Source organism: Parasteatoda tepidariorum, chromosome 9, assembly GCF_043381705.1.
Source record: "Parasteatoda tepidariorum isolate YZ-2023 chromosome 9, CAS_Ptep_4.0, whole genome shotgun sequence".
Taxonomy (NCBI): domain Eukaryota; kingdom Metazoa; phylum Arthropoda; class Arachnida; order Araneae; family Theridiidae; genus Parasteatoda; species Parasteatoda tepidariorum.
The window spans coordinates 68,994,245-69,014,766 of record NC_092212.1 but is presented as its reverse complement, the minus strand read 5'-3'; the positions used below and the strand labels follow the sequence as shown (position 1 = coordinate 69,014,766).

The following is a 20,522-nucleotide window of genomic DNA, read 5'->3' as shown; positions in this document are numbered from 1 at the left end:
AACAAAGCTATAAGCAAACATCTTCAAAATAAATAAAGCACATGATTTCTGATCTTTTATCAATATAATAAAAAAAAAATACATTTTAGTATTTTTGTTCCTATATAGGTTTTTATAAATATGGAGTGTCTAAATATTCTGTTAAATGATTATGTCTCTCGAGATGCAATTATTCGAACCTGTAGTTATGCATCCCTGCTATTAAGTGAATACTCAAGTAAAGATACTTCAAGGAAGTTGAAAATTATAAGTACAGAACTAAGTTACTGTAGATTACTAAATCGCCTTTTTGATGATGTATCGATGCTAAAGTATACACTTCAGTATGGTTTAGGATCAAAAGTTTGTAAATTATCTTCTGATTATAACATTAGTTTTCATTTCATAATATTTATTTTAGACGAAGAGTTCGGTGTTAATTATCTTTTTGACGCATAGTAATTTCATAAAGCTTTCCTTTCTCTTTTCATCTGTCTATTTTGTAAGAGAAATAATTTCTGTATCGTGATCTGTGGCAGAATAATTACCAAGTCTTGACAACTTCCGGGCAGCGGCCTGCGAGAAACTAAAAAAAACATCACAGAAACGGACCAACTCGAAATATATAACTCATGGGGATACTTGTGTATCGTGATCTGTACCGCTAACTACAATCGTCAATGTTCCAAACAGATTTTAAACTTGCAAATTTTTAAAAAAAAGCATGTAGCTGTTTGCCCGGGAGTGGTTAGGAGTTGGTTGGGAGTGGTTACCTTTCAAGTTGGTTCCTTTCTGTGATTTTACTTTTTTACGGCCCACTGCCCGGAAGTTGCCATGACTTGGAGATCATTCTGCTGCAGATCAAGATATGGAAATCTCCCTTAACTCAACGTCACCCCTGGGCAACATCTACATGTTTTATTTTTTTTTTAATTTGTAAGTTTAAAATGTATTTGGCACATTGGCGATTGTAGTTAGCATGACAGATCATGATATGGAAATATCCCCATATTTTTAAAATGCATAAAAATGTTATTGTATCAATGGAATAAGAAGAGACTTTTTGTATTGAGCACTGTGAAAGGGTTGATCTAAATAGTAGGTGCTGACGGTTTGAAGAGGTTTGAGAAAACTATTTTTATCAGCCCAGAAATCCCCCCTTATGATCTACATCCAGATACTCAAATAGCAATGGAAAAAGTATACACCTCTAGTACTGTGAATTTTTATAGTAATCACCACAAAATCCCCTCCCTGTGAATGAAAAACTTTGTATTGTTTGGAAGATTTTGGTATTGGTACCTGCATCAAAAATGTCTCTAAATCTAGGAAACAGTAGGTCAACGACTCAAAACTGAAAAGCACATCACTTGAAGAGTAACTATAATTCATAGCCACCTTTGGGCAAACAACTTATTATTTCTTTCTTACATTTTCTGTATATAAAAACCTTTTGGTGCCTTAGTGATAGTAGTGATAGGAACACAGACTAAAATGGAAGTATCCCCAACTTTTTGTTAAACACGAGCCTTGCTCACGTTTAATTGGCTCAGTCCAGATGAATTATTTTCTATTCTAGTCTAGTTTCAGCCTTGATGTTAATCCCTGTGGCAGAATTGTGGCCACACGGTGACATTGTCGCCAAATATTACCGAATTCTTGCAGAAAGAATTTTAATTTCTGAAGCAAAAAAGATTAATTTTTTCATCTGCAGAAATTTTGGAAAGATTTTTTTTTTCTGCTGAGTTTTTTTTTTAAATTTTCTGCAGAATTATTTTCAAAAAATGCCTTTCTCACATATCAAAAATGGAAGAAATGCTCATGATTTTTTTTAAAAAATTTTGTTTTGAGAATAGAAAAAAAAATTCCTCAATGACTGATATTTTAGAAAGTAATTTCCAAATCAAAAAAATTTTTAAAAGTTAACTGCACAAAAAATTTTTTAGAACAGGGGAATATCGCCATTAATATCAGAATATGTATTTTTTTATGTGTATGTTAAAAATAAAAATTCTTGCATTTATGATTAAAAAAATTATATACTGTTCTATTCTGTAGTTGAATGGGTTTTTAATTTTTTTTTTTTGTAAACAGGAAACACTTTTGTTACTTTAAATTAGTTTATTAGTAGTTATACATATATATATATATATTTGCTACTATTAAAAATTATTTTCAGAAAGGAATTAGTACTAGAGAGTATTGTCGCTGAAAGCTCGAAGGAATTCTGCCACAGGGACATTAATTAAGATTAAAGTAAGATTGCCATTTTAAAGTGAATAGTGAAACAAGGTTATATAGGATCACTATCATGTTAAAAGATGAACATTAGCCTGTAGTGAAGAGATATGTCAAAGAATGAAAAATTTTTGTTTGGTATCAGAGGTGTGCAAGAAAAATATGTTATGCCACTTGGAGGGAATAGAATCTCTTCTACCAGGTTGTTTTGGGAAACTTTAATTGTCAGCATTCACAGCATTATAAGATTTTCTTCAGATTAAGATTTGTCAGCATTGCAGTTTTATAAAAAAAAATTTATAGATTTAGTGACTTAACAAAGCAACATTGTTTTTATTGAAAGTTTTGCTTAATAATTTCATTTAGAAATTAAAACCTTTATACAGCTTCTAGTTTTAGAAGGACTTGTGTTTTGATTTTTATGACATATTTATGATAGAATAGTATATTTCTTTTGCAGGAGAATGGCAAACTCTTACGCTTGATTTCTGTTCTCTTGAATATTGTTGACCAACTCTATTTCCCAGTGGAGCATTTTGCTTGGGCTGCTGATAAGAAAATTATTGCTGCTGATAGTAGTATTCTTTATAACCTCTCTTCTGGTCTTTGGGCATTATCATGTTACTTAAATATTCTGAGGTGTGTAATTATTTTCTCATTATCTTGAAATTTTATTAACTAATTTTCAAATGCTGAAAATATTGAATTTAAATTAAACTTAAATAAAAATATGATGCGTGTTTTTTTAGGAAATATTTTCACTCATTTGGGAAAACGTGCTACTTTTTTAAAATATGTTAACATATAGTATACATAGTTACTAATTTTAAGAATTGAACAGGAAAGAATTTAGGTGGCCATTCAAAGATTTATTGTAATTAATTTTTTAAGATCACTTAAAGAATCGACTTGGAAAAGTGATTTTTTTTCTATACATACATTTATTTTATTATAACATATGAATAATATGCTTATTTCTTCAGCCCTGTGGCAGAATCGCGGCGACACAGTGACATTGTCGCAGAATGAAATAGAGTTCTTGCAGAAAGATCTTTGTTTAGGGAAGTAAAAGATTTTGGTTTTCTTTTCTACAAAAATTTTAGAAAGATTTTTCTTTTCTGCAGAATTATATTCAAAAGATGCCTTTCTCACTTATCGGAGGGGAAAGAAATACTCGCGATTTTCATTTGAGAAGTAAAAATTCGATAATGACTGGTTTCAGCAAAATTTCAAATGGATAACATACTATTATTATTACAATTGTTGATATTCTTGTGCTTTTTTTGGAAAAAAAAAATCATGATACTGTTACGGCACGCAAAGTTCGAATCGCGGATTCAAGAAATCACTTTTTAACGTGCCCGGTTAGCACCAATATCATAGTTGATCCATGCAGTGTTTCAATTGTCAACCTTCGACAGTTATTACTACTAAATTCCGCATTTGAAAATATACTTGATGTTTTTACTCTCTTTTATATAAAACATACTGGAATTTTTTGTGTCTTGTTAATGAACAAGTTGAGTGCCACGCCAGTCATCCGTTACTAACACTGTAAAATATTATATGAAACTAAAAAATTTACATTGTTTTAAGCAACTACTGAAAATGTATTTAAAATTTACTTGATTTTTCTTATGGCAAATCAAATTTCAGTCTGTTAATAATAGTGTGCTTCTAAGCAATGTATGTGGCTTGATGGGGATTTCCCTAAAAAGTACACGAGGCATTCATCATGTTAATTGTTACTATTTCTTAACCTGTTGTTGTAATTTTCTGCTTTATTTTTAATTTCAGATCGTTACTCACACTGAGTCGATTAGAATCTTGCAAGAATTATTCAGACAATGAGTAAGCATATATTTAGATATTTCCATCAAAAATGCACAGTTTATTCCCTGCAGGCTACAAGTGGCCAACAAAGACCTGACACATGGCCTCTAAGCTGTCTTAAATCTTATTAAATGCATATATCTTCATATAAAAGAAAAATAAGAGAAAAAAAATTTTCAGCCATGGTTAGTAACAATAAATTTCTGAACTAATACAGCCTCTCTGAAGACTGTGAAATTGCAATTAATTTCAATCACAACTATTACACTAATACAGTACTAGGGCCAGGATAGCCTGGTTGGTAGGACACTGGTTCCATGTCCTAGAGGTCGTGGGTTCGTACCCGGCTGACCGAAGACTCCTGTGCAGTAAATGGTGACTGATGCATGTTAAATCTGTCGAGTCGCAAAGACCTCCATGTTAGCAAATCTTAAATTCAAAATTACATGGCTACAAAGTTGAACATGAGTAGTGGTAAACCCGAAATTGGGTCGGTTCTTCAACGACGGATAAAAAAATTTAAAAATATATAATGAGTCAGTGACTGATATTAAGAGGTTCTTTTCATTTAATATCCTCTTTTTTAAAACCTTTTTTTGCTTGGATTAAATTATATATTTTTTTAAAAAATTCATATTAGGAGTAACTTAAGGCTATAAAAAGTTGATTCATAAATAAAAATAATATAAATATGGGGCAAAATTTAGTTGAACATACTGACTTTAAGAAACATAGTTTTAAAATATTTGGGGAGGCAAAGTACATTTAATGTCCTACATTACAAATTTGAAATACAGTCGGACTTCTATTTAACGAACTTCCATTTTGCGAATGTCTCTATTTTGTGATTTTTCTCCGAGGAACCAAGAACATTTTGGAGTTTTTGTTTGTAAAATAACTTCCAACAAGCATAGTGAATTTTCTATTTAATGAAATTTTCCTTGATACTCATTTTACTTATTTCCTAAAATATTTCAGAACATTTCAAACTTGTCAACGATTTTTATGGGGTAAATGACCTTTAATTAATTTTCGAAGCTATTTAACTTTTAGAGAAAGCAGTAAAATCCCTTTACCTTTTTGTTTGCATTTCAAACAAAAAACTAAATTAACTGATTTTATCTGTAGAAATTAAACTTAAGAACGCATATGGTGATGTATGCTAAAAATTACTTTTATAATAAATGCAACTATAATTTTATTCAGAAATTTAGCTTTTGCTTAGTTGAAAATGTAAGAAAATATAATTAGGCAGGGTCGGAAAGTTTTTGACAATTAATGGTTTTATCTTGTTTTAACCGTCAGGTCAAAGAACCTTTTGGCATTGTTTTGAACAATGATCAAAAATCATTAAATTTTGAATCATGTAAAACGAATGGCGTTTTTATACGCTATGGACTGACTAACGCCAAAATAGATTGAGGTTGAATTAGTTGTGAAAACGTTGAATAGAACAATGTGAACTCTGTCTTTTTGCATAATTCACAGTGAAAATCAGCATAGTGAAGGAAAAATCTCATTTTGAAAGGGGGAAAATTAAACACTTAATGAAAAAAAGCACCTTTAAGGGCTTTTAAAAAACGAAAATCGAAAATAAGCACATTTAAGCACTTTTTAAAAGTGCTATGCACCCTGACTCTTATTTCACAAGAATCTTTCCATCATAAATTGAAAAAATTTTGATTCTGTAAGATTTTGATTCTTGTAAGAATTTTACTTCAAAATTTTAAATGGAGACATTGGAAATTTTAAAGAAAATTCTTTCTTGCTGAGTCTTTCTGCATTGTTGTACTTTTATCATTAAACAATTAAAAAAGAAAAGATTGAAAATGTGAATGGTTGTTAACTTAAGTCACTGCATGGCGGATGGCAATCGGCTATTTTCAGATCTACTAATTTATAGGAAATCAATCATTAATATTAGAGATGTACAGTAATTTCTGAGGATGAGCCCAAAAAAAAAGGGTATTATTTAGATTCTTTTTGAAAATAATATCTTATAAATGGATCACTAATTTTCTTCTATTGGATGCATATAATAAAAATATAATATTTAATGTAAATAAATATTTTCATTTATTTATTCATATGCAGTTACAAGTATAGAATTACAAGAATTGTAGCTGCGGTTACAAAATTATACAGCAAATTATAACAACGAACGAAGAGATATAGAGAAAGGAAAAAGTAGAAAATTAAAATTTTTATTTACACCTGAATGTAACTTTCACAGTTATTCATAAAACAATATTTGTTAATAATACAGTACTCTATTATTATCTTTTTTTTAAACTGTGGTTGAACAGTTGGCCCAATTTTGGGTTTAGGACTACTAATGTCCAACTCCGTAGCCTTGTAATTTTGAACCAATCTAGAAGACAAGGAAACTCTCGGATCAGTACCCCCAGAGGTATGATTTGCTAACATGGAGGACTTTGTGATTCCACAGATTTAACGTGCACCAGTCACCATTTACTGCACCACTTTGGCCAGCGGGGATCAAACCCACTCTTGAACATGGGTGCAGTGCCCTACCAACTAGGCTATCCCGGCCTGATTCATTATGTTTGGGGGAAAAGTGTCTACAGGCTGAAAATGTCAATTTTCAGGTCTACCCTACATTGAAAATGCAATACGAAAAAAAAAGACCTTTTTTATTTTTCCAAAAGGACAAAATTTTATCATAAGATCTCCCCATTTTGTTGTTTAAGTATTTGTAGCTTTCTTATTTTCAATTTCATACTTTTTCAATACTTAAGGTAAAGGATTTTATTTTTATCACTCTTCAGACATATTTATTTCTCTGCCCAGCAACCCTGTTTTTCCCACGTTATCTCTCAATGCTAAATATTGGCCGTCACTGTTTTTGTTGTTCATTTTTGTGTTACATTTTGTTTTGGTGTGCAAAATTTATAAGACTAAGAAATTTGGAATTAAGAAGGTGTGTTTAACATTCGATAGTTATCAACTGTTAAACTTGTAGTGAAAAATAATGCGCCAACTGTAGAAATGAAATTATATAGTTGAAATTTCAGATTCTAATAAGGCTCTTTCTATTTATGAACTTAACACAGGAATTTTTTTTCAAAATTCAAACTTCTTTGAAAGTTATTGCAATTTTAATTGCTCTTTTTGCACTTAGTTTGCTTTAAATACTGACTTTTTACTCGTTATAAAAAACTTTTTTTGTCTCTCTCGAGCTCATGATTTTATAAGTTCGCAATTCAGTTGTAGTGAAAATGAAAAGAGAGAGAGAAAACCCAGATTAAATATTGATATTTTTAAAATTATTAAAAAGAGATGAAGCAATAAAAAATATTTCTTTCATATGAGTTTTTATAATGATAAAAACCTTTTTAAATGAGTAAAACAACTTATTTATTTCTTCTTATTGAGTCACACAATTTATATTCTTAAGTTTAAATTTTTTTTACCAAATATAGTTAATTTTTTTTAAAAATATAGGTAATCAGTCATTTCTTTATGACTACTATATTAACAAAATGTTCTTACATAAACATTACAATTTTATACTTTATTTACAAAATATTTCTTGTTTCAGTAAAGAATGTTGAAATTTTAGAATAAAATAATGACGAGGAAGACACTATCACTAGGGGGAGGGGTTGTAAGCAGAGTCTCTATGTTAGATATAAAAGAACTAGTGTACAATGCAGAAAATAAAAAACGGACCACCCTGAATAACTTTTAATCTAATAATCAGATTTTCACGTTTTAGGACTCAATCTTAACATTTCAAGGGGGTGATCTTAAATATGCTAATTAATAACTGCAGACAATATTTTACGCTACAGAATCAGAAAAAAAAAATTTGTTTCTCAGAATAAGCATACCTTTTTTCAGTGGATTCAGATTTCCCAGCTCCAAAATATAAGGGGTAGCTGCAATATGGGAAATAACTGCGGACAAGTTTGTCAGGAGAGCTGTCCAAAGTTTGGACCCCTAATGATAAATTAAATTTTTTTGTATTTCGCTTTATTTCGAGAGCTTTTTATGCGAATTAAAACATTTTTGCACACAATTTTAAAATTCGTTTATCCAAAGATAATTCTATGAAAAATTGAACTTTTAGTAAATATTTATTATTTTTTATTGTTTTATTTAATAATGGTCGAAAAAACTTGGAATTGTAAGGTATAATAATTTTTACTTCATTCTAAAAAATGTAATTTTACGTGACAAAATACAAAATTTTGAGCGTCATCGGATGAATAGTTCCAGAGAAATTGAATTTTAAACAAGGCATATTTTTGATATTTGATTTGTCAGGAACTATTTCGACCGACTTCGCTCTAGTTTTGTATTTTTTTCATGCTAAATTACGCCCTTTAAAAGGATGTAAACAATTTTATACCTTACAATTCAAAATATTTTCAACCATTATTTAATAAAATAATAAATCTCTACTATAAGTTATATTTTTCAAGGAATTATCTTTGGATAAACGAATTTTATAAGTGTGTACAAAAACTTTTCAATTTGTTTAAAAATTTCTCTAAATATTGTGAAAAAAGCTAAATTTCCATAAGGGACAAACTTTGGACCGCTCTCCTGACCATACTGCAGATACCCCCTATTTTGGGGGGGGGGGTCAAAAAATCAAAATCCGTTGTAAAAAGGTACTTTTATTCATAAAACGTACATTTTTGTGTCTGATTTTATACCTTAAAATATTATCTGCACTAATTAATTGGCATATTTGAAATCACCCCATCGAACATTTAAGATTGAGTCCTAGAACATGAAGATCCCATCATTATATCAATAATTATTCATGATAGTCCTTTTTTTTATTTTGCACACTGTACATGCTATATATTGATATGCATATATATATTTGAGGGAGAGGAAATAAAATTTTTTAGCTTACTTATATTTTAAAATTAAATTAAAATTAATATTTTACAAATTTATGTACATTAATTTTCTTTGTAGGCTTCTTAGTCAAGTCTCAAGGCAACAACTTGGTGAACTATTGGTTGCTTTTCGAAGTTCAGCTGATTTTGTTATTGCTATTAGCTATCTACCTCCAGGTACTTTAATGTGGGCTGGTAAATTGTCAACAAAAAAGATTGCATGGTGTGGATTGCTGTCGTCAATTTTGCGCCTTGTTTTGTTTTTCAGAAATATGCCTTAAAATATTCTTCATTTTATTTGTCTAGAAAGGCTATTTTCAAGATAAATGTAATTGTTATTTAATTTGTGCAGTAAAAAATTTCTTTAATTTTATTTATTTTTCTATTATATACAGTTGTTAATATTATAATATATTTATGTATATCGGAAACTAAACAAAATGGTATGATTCGGGGAAAAAAAGGGGGTTGTGTTTTTATTTTTGTATAATATTTATTTGTACTTATGAAAATTATATATATATTTGTGTTAAAATTTATTTTACTATTGCAATCGTTGATACTGTTTATTTATTCAGAAATGTGTGTATCTTAAGTATTTCATTACAGAAATTTCTAACTTAATACTTAAAGTAGGGTAACACTGTCTGCAACAAAATAATTCGTCCTATAAATTTTTTTTGTTATAGTTTTTTTTTTCATGAGGTATATTTTGCATTTTCATTAACTAAATATATTTTATTAAAATAGTGAAGTAAAGAAACTTAAATAGTTTATTTTCAAGTTTGAATCAAATTAATAAATTTTAATTTAATATTTTTTCAAATTAGTTTTGTTTACTATTTTTTTCTTAATATTACAGAATTTTAGTGTAATTGTATATTCTCAATTTAAATTCCTTATTTACTGTACTTCTTATTCTGTAGTTTGTGAGGTTGAAGTTTTAAGACTATATTCTTAAGACTTATTTTATTTTTATTTCTTAAATGCAGACATGAACATTCTATGATTTCACTGACATTTTTTTATGCTTTGACAGCGCATACTTAGTTCAACTATTGAATAACTTGTTTTTATATTGATTAAATAAATCATAAATTTTTTTATTTGTTAGTTTTAAAAAATAATCAATATATAATGATTTGTACATTCCAGAATCATGGCAATATTTTTACTTCTGACGTAGTGCAATGTCTTGCTTACATTTATTGAATCAGGAAAGTATTTTTATCTTCTGAAGCGGTGAAATATTTTAAAAATGTGCTTAATGTTATGAATTAAATAAAAATTCCTATTTCAGTGAACTAAGGAGAATAAGTTTTAAATTTTTGAGAGTCTTGAGAAAAAATATGAGTCTTTGTTACTTCATAACCACCAAGTATAAAGACAACGACGCTGTGTAGCCAAATTAAGAAAAAATAATTTAAAAATATTATTATTAAACTATTGTTATAATTATTATATATTATTGTAAAATAAAATTTTTAAACTTTACATAAAAATATAGATTAAGAAAAAATAGAGAATATCTTTAACATTTTAAAATAAAGTTATATTATTATTATTTAAAAATAAAATTATACTCAAAACAAGAATGAAAAAGATTTGTGTATAAAATATTTTTGAATATATATATATATATATATATACACAGAAACTTAATTTCCATCATCTTATGTACAATTTGTATCAATAGTTTTTTAGTAACTGGAATCCAAAAAACTATTTTATTTGGATCAAGATGTATTGTTATAAATATTATTTATTATAGATGTCCTGTGTTTTAAAAATTGCATTAAACAATTTTATGTGTAATTGTAAATAAAGTTACTTTGATATGAATTTATTCTTGACTTTCTTTTTAATCCTAAGGCTGGCTAATAATATTGTATTATCTCCTTCATGATGTGTAGAACAAAAAATTCTTATTTAATTTTCTACTTATGAGTAACCTTAAATGTTCACTATGTGAAACACAATGAATACAAATTGAACAGTTTACAATCTATTTTACTGTTTAGTAGTTTTACTGTAAATCAAGTTTGCTATTTAGAAATCTGAAAATCGTAAGCACAGAATGGTGGGGTCTAACTGGTGGTAATTTTAAACCAAACCAAATTTACCTGTTATTCAGGTACAAAATGCTTTTAAATTTAAAACATCATAATTAAATTATGATATATTAGTAAATTTGAGCTTACATATGTTTTTATTTTTGTCAACTCATAATTTTGGAAGACAATTTTTAAGGAAAAACACACAAAAATTTATTTGTAACCTTTAGTGGGCTAAGACCTCTCAAATCTTATAAATCAGGTATTGGTTTACTTAACTTATATATAAATTATTTGGCTTAAATTAAAAAATTTTAGTTAACATACATTTTTGTACTTTTAACGCAGATTCTGAATCAAAAATCTATCAAATAAATCCTCAAGCTATATTAAAAAATCAGCTAATCAATTTCTTTATTCTTTACCAACAGCTTATACATCCAACCAGTTTCAGGTCTTCCCTGCACTGGCTCTGTTTCAGTTAAGACTGTCACCTAGGAGTATCAGTGCTTTTTGTATGCTGATAAAATTGCCTGTTTCCAGTTATTACAGGAATTATTTTTATGATATTAATGTAAAATTATATTTATTAATAAAATGATCATAAGTGTATTGATAGATTAATAAGCTACATTATAGGTTAATAAGAAATTTGGATATTCAACACATATTTTGACAGCCTTCAAAATATGTGTAACACCAGCCTTTTAGAATTGCGGGAGAAAGTCAAAAAACAAAGTGAGATTTTCACTTTTACTTTCTTCTCTTGAATCTTAAAAGAATGATAAAATGAAAGTTATATTGATATTGTAGATAAAAGTTATTGTTTTATACAGAGTTCATACATAATGTCAGGAAAAAATTCCCAGTTAAAAATAAGAATATTGCTGGGAAATGTTATACAAAATTTTGATGTGTGGATATATCAATATTTTGCTATACCCAGATTTAATCATATGTAACTTCATTTAAATAATTCCCAACATTTTAAAGAATTTCAAATAAAAGAAAGTTAATCATTACCCACTTACAAAGATTGAAAACTCTTACAATAAATTCAAAAATGAAATAAAAATAAACATGAAAGTAATATTGCATCATAATTTTTTTCTTCAAACATTTAAGCAGGGGTCTGTCCAGACATTTTGTGAAAGGTCCGAGTTGAAAGAATGTCCGTTAAGTCACATTCTTTCAACTAGGGTCCTGCTTTTATAAATTTGTGCAAATAGGGTTTGGTTATTGCAAAAAAAATTTTCAAGGAGTTTTTAAATTGCAAAGAGATACAAGATTATGCTCAGCACTGTAAAATTTCACAAATAAACAGCAATTGCTGCTTCTAAATTAGAAATGCAACATGCAAATATTTGGTATTTAGCCTATACTGCTGAATGCAGAATATTCGTTTCATACGAATAATGGAAGCGTCTGCCGAATACAAAACTTAATTCGTTTACAACCATCTTTCTTGTTTTCCCCCCTGGGAAGGGTTTATTCGATTAACAAAACAATAATGAGGATAAACAAATTTGTGAAGGGTCCATTTTTAAGTTAAAATATTTTGTAAAGGGTCCGTTAACGGACCCTTCACAAAATATCTTCTAAAATATCACCCAAATTTCCTCTAAAGAGACTAGATTTAAGTAAATAAATTTAGACAGACCCCTAATTTAAATAAATAAATTTTTATTCTTCAAGCAAAATAATTTTTCTAACTTTTATCAGAGGGTATTGATACTATATCAACTAAAGAAAAAAATTAGCAATCTAAAAATTAAAAAAGTAAAAACTGGTCTAATTAGAATTTTTACAGATTCTTAGCATTAATTTTCATATTTTTTTTGAGTTGTTTGAGCTAACTTTATAGCACTTTTGAGTTTTTCAAGTTCTTCTCGAGACATATGAACGTATGTAGATTTGATAATTATATGTAAAAAGAATTATTTCAAAGAAAATAGTTTCACAATTTTGTATATTGCAGTCAGGGGAAAAAGATTTGTGAAACTCATATGCAGTGTGCAAATGATAGTTTAAGTTGTAAAATCAGACTTTTCAGAATAAAATTTTTTTTAAACGTAATTTTAACATTTTATAAATTAGTTTTAATCAGCCACTCCAGATTTTTTAGAATTATTGATATTTTATTAAAAAGGTGTGACATTTGTGTTTGAAAAAATACTTTATTTTAATTAGATAAATAACTTTCAAACATCCTACATCAGGGTGCATAACCAGAGTTTTCAACAAAAAATAAGCGCCTTTTAAGTACTTTTTAAGCACTCAAAAAATATTTTTAATCACTTTCTAAAAAAATCTATAGGATCTGTGAAGTAATAAAATAAAATAAAAATTCTATCATTTAAAGTTCTTAATTTATAATCAGAAAATCAATAAAATTCAAAAACTTTACATAAGCATGATTGATAATTAGTTTCTGATAAATATTGCAGAGAAAATTGTGAAAATCATGAATTTTTTTGTAATTTAGAATGACAATCGATGTGGTAAAGAAAAAATATCTTTTTAAAAGATAGAAAATTAAGTACTTTTTACAAATTCCGAATAAAAAATGCACCTTTAAGGGCTTTTAAAGAACGTTAAACAAAGATAAGAACTTTTTAAAAACGCCACACGTCCTGTATATGTTTTAGGCTTAATAAAAATATTTGCATAGTAATGAGGGATCACTACAACAAATTTTTAACTCTTATAAATAAATATTAATGTTAGAAAAAAATACTGAAAATAACAGCTATTTTATTATAGACAATAAAACATCATACAACATAAATAACAAAACTTGTATTTACAAGATAAGTTAAGATTTAAGGGACAGATACATCTTGTCTTTGATCTTTCGCTTCACTAAGTCCATTTTTTTCAACACATCAGCAATTTTAGTGACAAGTTGTTGAGAGTTAACTTTAGTTTTCTTAAATTTCTGTAACAATTCAGTGGCAGTCATAGGTTTGCGAGACAAATACCGACGGATAGCTTCTTCAGTAATACCATCCAGAGAGCTGCAAAGTATGAAATTATCAATTTTGGTATCATAATAGTACAAAAAAAATTTCTAGACAAATTTAGAATTCGTTTTTAAATAAAAAATATTTTCTTGGTTTCAGAATAAATTATAAATGATAATCAAAAAAGTGGAACATCAAGAGAATGCTTTATTTTTTTCCTATTTTCTCATTCTAAATAGCATTAAACATGCAACCCAATTCTGAGTTGTTCAACTCCATATCCATGTAATTTTGAACCTAACCCAGAATACAAGGGAACTTCTGGGTAAAGCATTGGGAGACACAAGCCTTCTTAAAGAACTTTTTGATGGAACTAATCTACACATGCGTTTCATAGGGAGGAAAACATTCCACTGTTAACCCGACTGCAAAGGGATTTCAATCTATGATCCAAACAGCACTAACGATATTTTTTACGTCAGCACTGTGATCAATACGAGCATAGCAACACATTGCAATGACGACTCAGGCACACTGTTTACTCTTACAGTTGAACACATTTAAAAAGTGTGATGATGTCCAAATAAGGTGTGCAAGCCATCAAACTCAAAACACCCATTTTGCCAATGGGTAATAAATTAATCTACTGTTACAAAACAGACTGAGCCCCTGATGTAGCATTTTTTTAAAAACTTTATATAAAAGCTTTTTTAAAACTCTTTCTCTTGTCTTCCTATTCTAAAAATTCCCCAAATCTTAACTATAAAACTTTCTTTTAATAAGAAATATATATTTTTACACTGAACAATTTTTTTCAAAATTATATTCAGTCAATCTTCATTCTTTACATTATGAAAAGTGTAAGCTCTTTTCACACAGCGCCCCTGTGGGATACTATATATCAAATTTTGATGCAGAGATCTTTGCTATATCGCTAGCCTTAGAAAACCTTAAGAATAAGATCAATTACTTCACTAAAGCAGTAATTCTTGTCGACTCTAAGGCAGCTATCAAGGCAGTTGCCATAAACCATGATTCAGAAACTCATACTGTTTCAGAAATTAGAGATAATTTGATTTTTCTCGAAAATGCCAACAAAATTATTATGTTCCAGTGGATCCCTTCGCATGTGGGAATCAATGGCTATGAAAAGGCAGACAAACTAGCCAAGAAAGGGACACTCGAACCACAATGTAATAAACTGATTCCACCAGACTCCCATAAAAAACAATTTACCGAGAAACTTATGACCGACCTAAAGTGCAGCCAAGCAGTAAAGTCCATCGGAAAACCCTGGGCTAACATCCAAAACAGTTGGAAGAAATTTTGTCACAGTCCTCGGAAGGAGGCTGTGGCAAACTTCAGACTCTCAACAGGCCATGACTGCTTGGCAGAGCACATCAACATAATAGGTATCCTTCCATGTAGTGAGTTCCAAATCTGCAATTCGGGAACCATGAACTCAGACCACTTTCTTGTATGCCCTTTACTGGACAAACAATCTCAAGAGCGGGGTGATCTCTGTAAACTTTACTGGGATGCCAGAGATCCATGAACTACAGTAAAGACTACTCCTCATTCTTCACTGTATATATATATTTTTTTAACTTTGATTCTATCTTTGAGTTCTTTTTGTGTTAATATGCGTTTGTCATATGTTTTCTTTGTTTGTTAATGTAATTTTGTTCTTTTTTACTCCTTGTTTATGTCCACTTAAAGCTGAACATTGCATATGGATTAATATTTCCAATAAAGCCATATGTAACAACAACATTATGAAAAGTAAGCTTCTGATGTGAGAAATAAAACAAATTCATCATCATCATTGGCAAGACAGCCTTGTGTGAGCCTTGGCTTTCTCTAGAAAATTTCTCTATGTCATTCTCCTTGTTGCCACGTCTTCTTAGTTCAATACCCTGATTAATTTAAAATCCGCAGAAATGAAGTCCAGTCTTCAAAGTTTTGGAAGTCCTCCAGCTTTGCTGCAAATTGGTTTGTGTTTGAATATTTTATGTGTTGGACTAGTTGTATTTAAACGGCATATGTGCCCTGCAAATTTTATTCTGTTTATCTTTATAAATTTTATTACATCAATGTGCTTATAAATTTAATTTTGTCATTTGTTCTGCGCCTATAAAAATTGGAACTCTTTGACTCAGCCAAAAATGGTGTGCAGAATATTTACAGACTGCAATATCAGCTTCTTCCTTCTTTGTTAGAATCTAAGTTTCGATTTGCACGGGCACTAGACATGTAATAATTTAGTACAGTAGTAGTTTACTATCGCTTTTTATGTATGTTGATCTAAGAGCATCTAATTATACTTAATAATTTTAAAAATATTTTTATTGATATTATTCATTTTTTAAATTCTAAAATAATAAAGTTAAAATTTTCTAAACAAAATATTAGAGAATAAAAAGCCAATGCCTTACTTCACACTACTGGATCCAGACTGATTGTCTGATTTGGGTTTCTTATTTGATACCAACGATTCATTCAATTTTCGCTTAGTTCCTTTACCTAAAAGAAAGTTTTACAGATATTATATATATATGTATACATATAACGTTGTTTCCGAGTGAAAGGATAAAAACAGGTCTTAGGCAGGGAAAGAGGCCACAATATTTATTTATTAAGTATTATACAGAGAACAGTTATCAAAGTGGCACAAAATGTGCTCCTCAATAAAAGTTAGGTAAAATCTTGCAAAGCAAATCCGTAAAATGCTTCGTTTTAGGGAAAAAGGGAAATCTCAGTAATTGTAATTGGTCTATTAAATAGGTCTAGGGAAAAAGTGTTTCCCACGAGTTCGTTACAGGGATAATCGTTAAAAGGTTAATTAAAGTATACTTGAACTAAAAATAGATTAAAAGACAGGATGTGGATATTAAAGTGTAAGAAAGAGCGTTTTGTTTTGAATGATAAATTAAAAAAAGAATTTACAGAAAAAGAATAACATAAAAAGTTTAGTTGAGGCTTCATATGTTACATATATATATTTATTTAAATACAAAATACATTTTTTATGTTTCAGTATGGTTATAATTAAATTTACGAAATTATAAATGTCCTAAACTTCCCATGATTTCAATTTTACAATTCTTTTCTCCTCAAAATTCACCACAAAACTCCAATTTTCAAAGGTGAAAACAATTGAGATATTATAGAAACAACCATTTTTTCCATTTGTAAAAAGAAAACATTCATTTCATGAGAGTTAAAAAATTTAAATGGAGTATTTTGTAAAATAGATGAGAAAACTTGGGGAGTTATTTTAATAAAAAAATCTGGAATTCAGTATAATGATTCTAAAAAAATAAAACAGGGCTTGCGGGCTGAAAAATATTAATTTAAAATATTAAAAATATTAATTTTAGTATGGTATTTAATATTAATTTTAGTAATTTTAGTAGTTTTCTATTAAAAATATAAATTTTAATATGAATTATTCAACATTTCTTACCTTCAGCATTTAATCTAGTAGGAGTATTAGCTCTACTACTACTGGCACTATTATCAGAACCATTTTTCTTAGCTTGTTTCTGGGAAAAAGAAAAACATATACATTAAAGAAAATGTTAGAATGAGCTTTTTTTTTAAAAAAAAAAATTATAATAATTTTACATAATTACACAATATGTACATTTCCATTATCCTAAAAACTATTACATGAGATTTATATAAATCATAGAGATACATATGATATAACATTAGTATCAACATTCCTTCATAGGTATTCAATGCAAAATTTTTTTTATCATAAATTGGTCCTCCATTAATTTAACTTGAGTCTTTTATAAACCCACTTACTTATCTTAACATAGAATTAAATTTAATGACTAATAGGAATATTCTGCAGACCACTAAAAGAACCTACAAGGAATTATGAGGCACTGTAAATCTTACTAATTAGCCAGTATAAAACTATACTTCTTTTCAGATGAGTTTAGTAGTGCAAATATGAATCAAGTAAAAAATGTATAAAACAAAATAGGCATTTAGAAGGAACTTATAAGTCGGGTATTATAAGATTATACTAAATAAAACAAATAGCCATTAAAGTTGACTGTCAGTCACCACCTGATTACTACTTTTTTTGTTGCTAAAAATGCACTCCATGAAAATTTTTATTATTATTATTTTTTTAATAAATATGCGATTCTGATAGTTATTTTATTTCACACTTTACTTAAGAGATGACTCCTGTAATGTTTAGCATTTTTCAAAATGTTTTTTTTAAAAAAAGCCTTATATTATTTATCTCAATTTTTTTTTTTTAATGGTTTAAAATTTTCTAATTTTTAAAAATTGGCCACAATTATAAATGCAACAATAGGTCAACAGCAAAATTTCCTCATTTTGTCCTACATCTTATATTAACTTGTATTATTGTATATACAGATTGCACCATAATCAAGTAACATGCTTACCTAATTATTACTTAATAAAATTGAATTTATAGGTTTTTAAAAGAAAATTTTTGGTTTGTAGAATAAATAATACATAATTTTTTGCATTATAAACATTTACTAAAGTTGCGACTCTATACAGAAGTATTTATGAATCAACTGCAGGCCCTTTATTGAATTTGGTTACTCCCTTTTGGGTACTTTCCCACACATCTAACACAGTAAACTGTCCATTCTCTATGCTATAAAATGTCAGCTGGAAAATATTTGCCCAAATATCTTGACCAGTGTAAGAGTTAAATCACCCATACATCTACATATGAAATATTTAGGTTATGAAAAGAAAAAGAAAAATGAAAGAGAAATAAATAATTTATACAATAAATAATAAAAACTAAAATAACTTGATTTCAGAAAAAAATTATAATATTTTCCCCAAATTTTTTATTAATTAACTTATTCATATTTCCAAAATAAATTATCCAAACTTCCTACTGATATTTATTTTCTTTTAGATTTAAAACAATGCTATAGAAAATAATGTTTGTAAAAAATCATTCAGTAGAATGAAATTTGATTCAATAAGGTTTAAAGTTAAGTTAGTTACAATTGAAATTACACAGAAACAAATCTGTTTTTTTTTTTCCCTCACCTTTCTGACATATAGAAATTTTTAAGAACTATGATAGTTTCTCTCAAAAATAAAAAGTAAATTAAAATAAATCTTCCATTGAATAATAAGCGTAATCAAGATGTTAGAATTAAGAATTTGATTCACTCATCTTTAATAATGTATTAACCCCATGCCAGTGTCGCCCAAGCACAGTTCGAGCAACTACCACATGCAGTATTTGTGATGCCAGAACTGACTTTGGGCAGGAGAAAAATTAACGTACCTATTTTGTGAAGCCCAAGCAGAGTTTGTTTCTACTTTAGGATACTTAATTCACTATTTTCCTAATAGATGGCATTAGTGTTCCTAGGTTTTCACCAATTACGACTTCAGTCGAGGAAATGAAAATGTGGGTGTTGTCAGCTGCTTTATTGCAAAAATGTATGCATTAAAAATCATATTGTTGTGTTTTTATATTATATTATACTAGTTATATTATATTTAGCTTAAATTAATTTGCTCTAATTGAATAAGATGTGCGTGCAATCCATTACTTTTTTATGTGTATGTAAAAATTATAAATACAGTAGTTATTGCATTTAAATAAAAAAATTTTAATAAAACACCATTTTCTAATTTTTATAATAATATAAAGAATAAAATTAAACAGTCAGATAAATTTTCCATTTTTGGTCCATTTTTCCGAAATATATACTGTTAAAGGGTTAAGGACGAAGATATAAATTTTTATATTTAAAAACTGGTTCTTAGATTACAGTTAGAATGTAAAAAACAAACAAAAAATGCTATATAAACTTTTACCTGCATAAACACAGCATGAACTTTATTATCATCAAAGTCAGAATCTGAAGTATCAGAAGAGGAATCTCCAGACGAGTCTAAGTAACAAAAAAATAAGACTTTTAGGTGAAACATAACTATTATTAAGGTATAATTATTAGGTTGCAAAAATTAGGCAATAATATTTGAGCTTTTATGGCAGTCAAGAACTATTTTTGTATCATACAGAAACTATTATTGTGTGTCCTATATCTACAACTTAAAAAAAGTTATATAAATACTGTAAGAGACTGGCCACTAGATGGCACACTAACTTTCTTTTAGGTTTCTGTTTGTTTCCAGAGAGTAGAGTCGAGATTATAAAAATGATGATGGCGGTATTTTGATAAATGTCTTGGTTAAATTTTGTCTGTTATGTGTCGTTTTTATGTCTGTTTTGTGCATCTCTAACTTGTGAATAAATAATTTAAGATGCAAGCTACTAGTCTTTTCTGAGAAAGTTTAAAAGTCTTTACAGACTAAAAATAAATTGGTGGCAGCGTTCGGCACGAACAAATAGTCAGTGCCTTCTTAATGAAACAACTTAGGGGTAAGTACTTTTTCTATCTGAAAAGTGCCTTAGTATTTTAAAACTCAATTTTTGTATTAAAATCTGGGTAATTTAAATACTGTCATATAAATCTAAATTCACATTTTGTATTAAACGTTGGATTCTGATTTGAACGCACATGCTTATCCCTACTAAAACATTT

The 20,522-nt window shown here is 28.3% G+C and overlaps 2 protein-coding genes across 3 annotated transcripts in view; one reads left to right on the top strand and one right to left on the bottom strand.

Annotated features, from left to right (window-relative positions):
• Positions 1-55: 55 nt before the first annotated feature.
• LOC107442897 (peroxisomal membrane protein 11C) lies at positions 56-10,769 on the top strand. The gene is made up of 4 exons (XM_016056576.3): positions 56-342; positions 2,678-2,856; positions 4,015-4,068; positions 9,007-10,769. The coding sequence occupies exons 1-4, from the start codon at positions 121-123 to the stop codon at positions 9,206-9,208; spliced, it is 657 nt and encodes a 218-aa protein (XP_015912062.1). The 5' UTR covers positions 56-120; the 3' UTR covers positions 9,209-10,769.
• A 2,949-nt stretch (positions 10,770-13,718) lies between these two features.
• The window catches only part of LOC107451755 (transcription factor IIFalpha), a 23,916-nt gene continuing 17,112 nt past the window's right edge, over positions 13,719-20,522 (bottom strand). The window contains exons 9-12 of one of the 2 annotated variants that reach the window (XM_043044123.2): positions 19,792-19,868; positions 17,411-17,489; positions 16,380-16,467; positions 13,719-13,998 (exon numbers count right to left, since the gene is read on the bottom strand). In XM_043044123.2, the coding sequence (XP_042900057.1) occupies positions 13,797-13,998; positions 16,380-16,467; positions 17,411-17,489; positions 19,792-19,868 (446 nt within the window). In that variant the 3' untranslated portion in view covers positions 13,719-13,796. The remainder of the gene's footprint in view (positions 13,999-16,379; positions 16,468-17,410; positions 17,490-19,791; positions 19,869-20,522) is intronic. The other variant, XM_016067961.3, reaches the window with a different exon arrangement.

Excerpts from the sequence above, each read along its gene's own strand:
- LOC107442897 (XM_016056576.3), top strand. The coding sequence starts at position 121 with ATGGAGTGTCTAAATATTCTGTTAAATGATTATGTCTCTCGAGATGCA. Across the intron at positions 343-2,677 it reads AGTATGGTTTAGGATCAAAA|GAGAATGGCAAACTCTTACG; the intron begins GTTTGTAAATTA and ends TTTCTTTTGCAG. Across the intron at positions 4,069-9,006 it reads AAGAATTATTCAGACAATGA|GCTTCTTAGTCAAGTCTCAA; the intron begins GTAAGCATATAT and ends TTTTCTTTGTAG.